Below are 4,219 nucleotides of genomic sequence, written 5' to 3' on the forward strand. Positions count from 1 at the left end.
GCGAACTAAATTTGTTCAAACTAACTTTGTAATAGTATAATGTACAGATTTGATGATTTAGAGAAACTCCTTACCTTCGTATGTACTAATTTTGTAATGGAAATGATCTTATCCGTTTATTTGATCGTTAGAGAGAGTAGATTAATCTTGTCACTGTGTTGTTATGTGTAGTTTAGAATTTCATTCGTCTGTGATATTTTGCATTTACTTGTCGTAATTATATAGGTAAATACTTTTCGAAAGAACAGCTTTTTTTTTTTTTTTTTTTTTTTTTTTTTGCAAATGTCCTTATGTCCAAGCTCTTACTACATTTATATTGGTGTACCCATATTGACCTTTTTTTATTCCCTTTAATTATAACTTCCATCTATTTTCCCAACTAAAGGCTCCAAAACTTTAACCATGTTTTCTTCTGTATTTGACTGCATTTGAAAAGCAAGGAAATCTCTCTTTCCTTCTTGTTATTTTTAATAATAATCTCTCTTCTTTCTTATTTCTTGTTGTTAATCTCCATATTTAATCTCTCATACAAGAACAATATGATTGCCAAATGTCTGTAAACGGTTTGGAGTGTGTTATACCAATAAACTTGTTTGCTTTTCACTTCTTTATCACATCATAAACTTTGCAAAATTAAAAAAAAAAATAGAAATATACCAAAAACATCCAAAAAAAAAAAAACCTTTACCATTAATCCGTTTAACATTTTGCTACGAGAAAGAATACAAATTAGAAAAAACAAAAACGACAAAGAATAAGTCGGGTATAAATCAGATGGCAGTACTACTGCAACAACTGCATCTCTCCTCTAGACCCGCTTCTTTATCTATCCCAAAAAAAGGTACACTTAAAAAACAGAGCAATGTAACTAAAAGACCCCCCCCAAATGCAGGGGAAAACAAAAAACAATGATCTCGTATAGTATACTATATAAAGGAAGATTTGAGAAACCCTATTTATTCTGATCACGAATCTTTGTTTTGTCGTAGCAAATATGTTTGAATACGATCTCATCATCTTCAATCAACACAGAGGCAGATCCTCTGGAGGAGGCTGCATCGTCTGCAGCTCCCCAACTCCATTGTCCACCAAGAATACCATGGCTAATCCCCATGTTATGTGCACATCCAAGTGACAATGCATTAGCCAAGCACCTATTAATTACATCAAACAAATATTAGTTTATATGATCACCGCGGATCACAGATTCAGATTTTCTGTTCAATTTTGATGTCAATGTTATTTAATTAACTCAAACATTGAAACAAGGAAAAATCAGTTAAAAAATTTTTCAAAAATCTAAGTAACTTGACGTGGTTGATTATAAGTTTTTAACCAAATCACATGTTCACAAAATAACTCTTTTAAGACAAAAAACGATTATGAATCTATGATCTCGTCAGACAAGAAGTGATAGAAAAACTAAAGTTAGTACTGGAAATAGTACTATAGAAGGTTATTTTACCTGGATTGTCAGCTACGAATCTAATCACAGCCCAACCATTGGCAGGCACAGCGACGGTGTTCCTCAGAGGCGGATCAACAAGGTTGAACTTCTTTGTATCAGTCTTGGGATTGAAATTCCCAAAACCCTCGGCAACTATATAGAAATCGTATCCGTGAAGATGAATCGGATGGTTCTCGGGGGTCACAATATTGGTGTCCTGCAAAACAATTTGAACTCTAGACCCGTACTTCAGCCTGTATCCTTTCGTCCCGGGGACCGGCTGCCACAGCGACCGGCTCACATTCCCGGTGTAATCGAACTTCACCGGCGGGTTCGCCGGAAAGTCGGCCGTGAAAACCCCCGGAATCCTCTGCTGGAACGCCTGGAGGATCGAGATGGTGCTCGGAAGCACGAAGGAGACGTTGTTCATGCTCGAAGCGAACCGCGTCCCGTTCGGGCCCTGGCAACGCCGGGAGTTGAATTTCGTGGGGCAGCGGTTGAGGCCAAGGCCGATGGTGAAGAACAGATTCTCGTCGATGTCGGTGGGGACCTCAACTGGCCGCGGGCTCCGGAAGCTGCGGCTGAAGGCGGTGACGGTGGCGGTGTCGTTGAAGGCGGGGAGCTGCGGCATTACTGGCTTGGTGGCGGCGCAGTTCGTGGAGGAGCAAGGGGCGGACTTGTACTGGAGGATGGCGGTGGTGGTTGTGTTGTCGAAGGAGGCGCTGGCGCTTTGGTAGGCGCGCGCCGCAATGTAGAAGCGGGCCGGGGGCTGGTCGCCGGTGATGAGGACGTCGGTGGTCTGGCCGGGACCGAGCATGAGGACGTCGGTGGTGAAGGGCTTGGTGTAGGAGGCGTCGGCGGAGACGACAGTCAGCTTGTGGTTCGCTATCTTGAAGAAGAGCGGCTGGTTCAGCGCCGCGTTTATCACTCTCAGGAGGTTCGTCTCGCCCACTTCTATGGGCACCACCACGGTATCTGTAAAATAAAAATATAGTATTATTGCAGTGGCGGGAAACCGTTAATTTCTTATCTTTAACACATGTTCTTTTTTTTTTTTTTTTGAAAACTTTCTCACACATTTCTAACGTAATAATTTTTGATGGGGTTTTCAACAAAAGATTTTACCGGAAGTTTTTTGTTTATGTATCCACTTTTTGAGAATTAAACGTTTGATTACTATATATACTGTATACATAAAAAAAAAAAAAAAAAAGTAGTAAGAAAACCTTTGCTAGAACAGTTGTAAAGGTCGCCAGGTTGACCGTTGATGGTAAAAGCATTGGAATTATTTGGAGCTGCTCCCGTTCGAGTTGCTTGTCTCACAACATCAATGGGGTTCGCATCCCACCATTCACCTGATAATTAATTGTAATCGCCAAATGGGACAGAAAATTAATTAATTAAGGAAGCTAGAGTAGTTTAATAAGGATAATATTGTTGATTTAAGTGATTAATGATTATCATATATGCACGTACCAAGAAGAATCGGTGTTTCACGCTTAGGTTTTTGGAAAGGGTAGGATTCTCCTTCTCTAGGACGAATAATGAGAGCTCCATAGACAGTTGCTCTGAGCCATGAACTGTGGGCGTGCCACCACAGTGTTCCTTCCTGGCCTTCAATTGTGAAGCGGTAGGTGTAGCTCCCTCCCGGCCTAATTGGGCATTGAGTCACAAACTCAGGCCCATCCGCCCATCCACTCCTGAGTTGCCTAATCCCATGCCTGGAATATATATATATATTTCTTTTTCTTGTTAAGAAAACAATAAAAAAGCAAATATATACATCCATTTACATGGGAGCATGCTTGCATGCCCCATGCAAATATATACATACACGCTATATATGTCTTTTAATATATAGATATACACGTAACATATATATATATTATGTGTGTGCATGGTACGCATGCATGATCATGCAATTTAATTACCAGTGAATGGTGACATTGTAACGAGCTTTGTTTGTGATTTTGATGACTAGAGTGTCTCCGTTATTTACTTCCAAGGTTGGGCCAGGGAATTGTCCGTTGACTGTGATGCTGTTGTGGGTTTTGCACAGCCTCTTCACTGGTGTCGCTTGAATCTATATATATAATATTATTCCATTACATATTCCAAAACGGAAATCAATTAATACACATGCAGAAAAGAAGTGAGTCAAAAAAAATGACGAGAATTATATTACACGATTCTAAAAGAGAAAAAGAAGAGAGAGAGAGAGAGAGAATTAATAGTACTTACTACAAAATCATGGTGGTGAGTTTTGCCGCCGGCATTGACCAAGGACAACAATGCTGAAGCAAAGAGAAGCCAGAGTAAAGCGAAGAACCGAGTAGAGGCCATTATTCTTCACAAGCTTCCCTTGGTAAATTTTGTTTGAAAGATATTGAATTGGTTAATTAACGTGGAAAATGAGATTAGAACTTGTGAGGGAAGTGAGATGAAGAAGAGCTCTTTTTATAGTGGAAATTACTAGGAAAGAAAAGGTTGTTTGAGGTTGGCGGATTAGGTTTTGATTTAGCAAAATGGTCAGATCCCTGGGCAAAAACTTAGTTCAACCCTTACGAAGTTGTTGCACCCACTGCTCTAATAGAAAGCAAATTATTTCTTCAATGCTTGCTTATATATCAAGACTTCCTTCATGGTTGAATTTCTGGAGAGTGTCATTATTAACAATATGATGCTTAATCAAATCAACTTTTTAATTTTTTCTTTTCTTTTCTGTTAAATATAAACATTTTTGTACTACTTTTTTAGTTCTTAATATGTATT

At 39.3% G+C, this 4,219-nt stretch overlaps 1 protein-coding gene across 1 annotated transcript; it reads right to left on the minus strand.

Annotated features, from left to right (window-relative positions):
• Positions 1–807: 807 nt before the first annotated feature.
• Positions 808–3,857, minus strand: LOC21395495 (laccase-12). Its single transcript, XM_010088725.2, has 6 exons — positions 3,689–3,857; positions 3,379–3,530; positions 2,924–3,168; positions 2,674–2,802; positions 1,466–2,422; positions 808–1,154 (listed from the first exon to the last, which is right to left on the minus strand). Exons 1-6 carry the CDS (start codon positions 3,788–3,790, stop codon positions 1,024–1,026), a joined length of 1,716 nt encoding a protein of 571 aa, XP_010087027.1. The 5' UTR covers positions 3,791–3,857; the 3' UTR covers positions 808–1,023.
• Positions 3,858–4,219: the final 362 nt, after the last annotated feature.

The sequence above is a fragment of the Morus notabilis genome, unplaced genomic scaffold (genome assembly GCF_000414095.1).
Source record: "Morus notabilis unplaced genomic scaffold, ASM41409v2 Scaffold65, whole genome shotgun sequence".
Taxonomy (NCBI): domain Eukaryota; kingdom Viridiplantae; phylum Streptophyta; class Magnoliopsida; order Rosales; family Moraceae; genus Morus; species Morus notabilis.

What these genes read in the sequence shown, in the direction of transcription:
- LOC21395495 (XM_010088725.2), bottom strand. Translation starts at nt 3,790, where the DNA reads ATGGCCTCTACTCGGTTCTTCGCTTTACTCTGGCTTCTCTTTGCTTCA. An exon ending in CTCACCACCATGATTTTGTA is followed by an intron (nt 3,531 to 3,688) that starts GTAAGTACTATT and finishes TTATATATATAG; the next exon opens with ATTCAAGCGACACCAGTGAA. An exon ending in ATTCGTAGCTGACAATCCAG is followed by an intron (nt 1,155 to 1,465) that starts GTAAAATAACCT and finishes TGTAATTAATAG; the next exon opens with GTGCTTGGCTAATGCATTGT.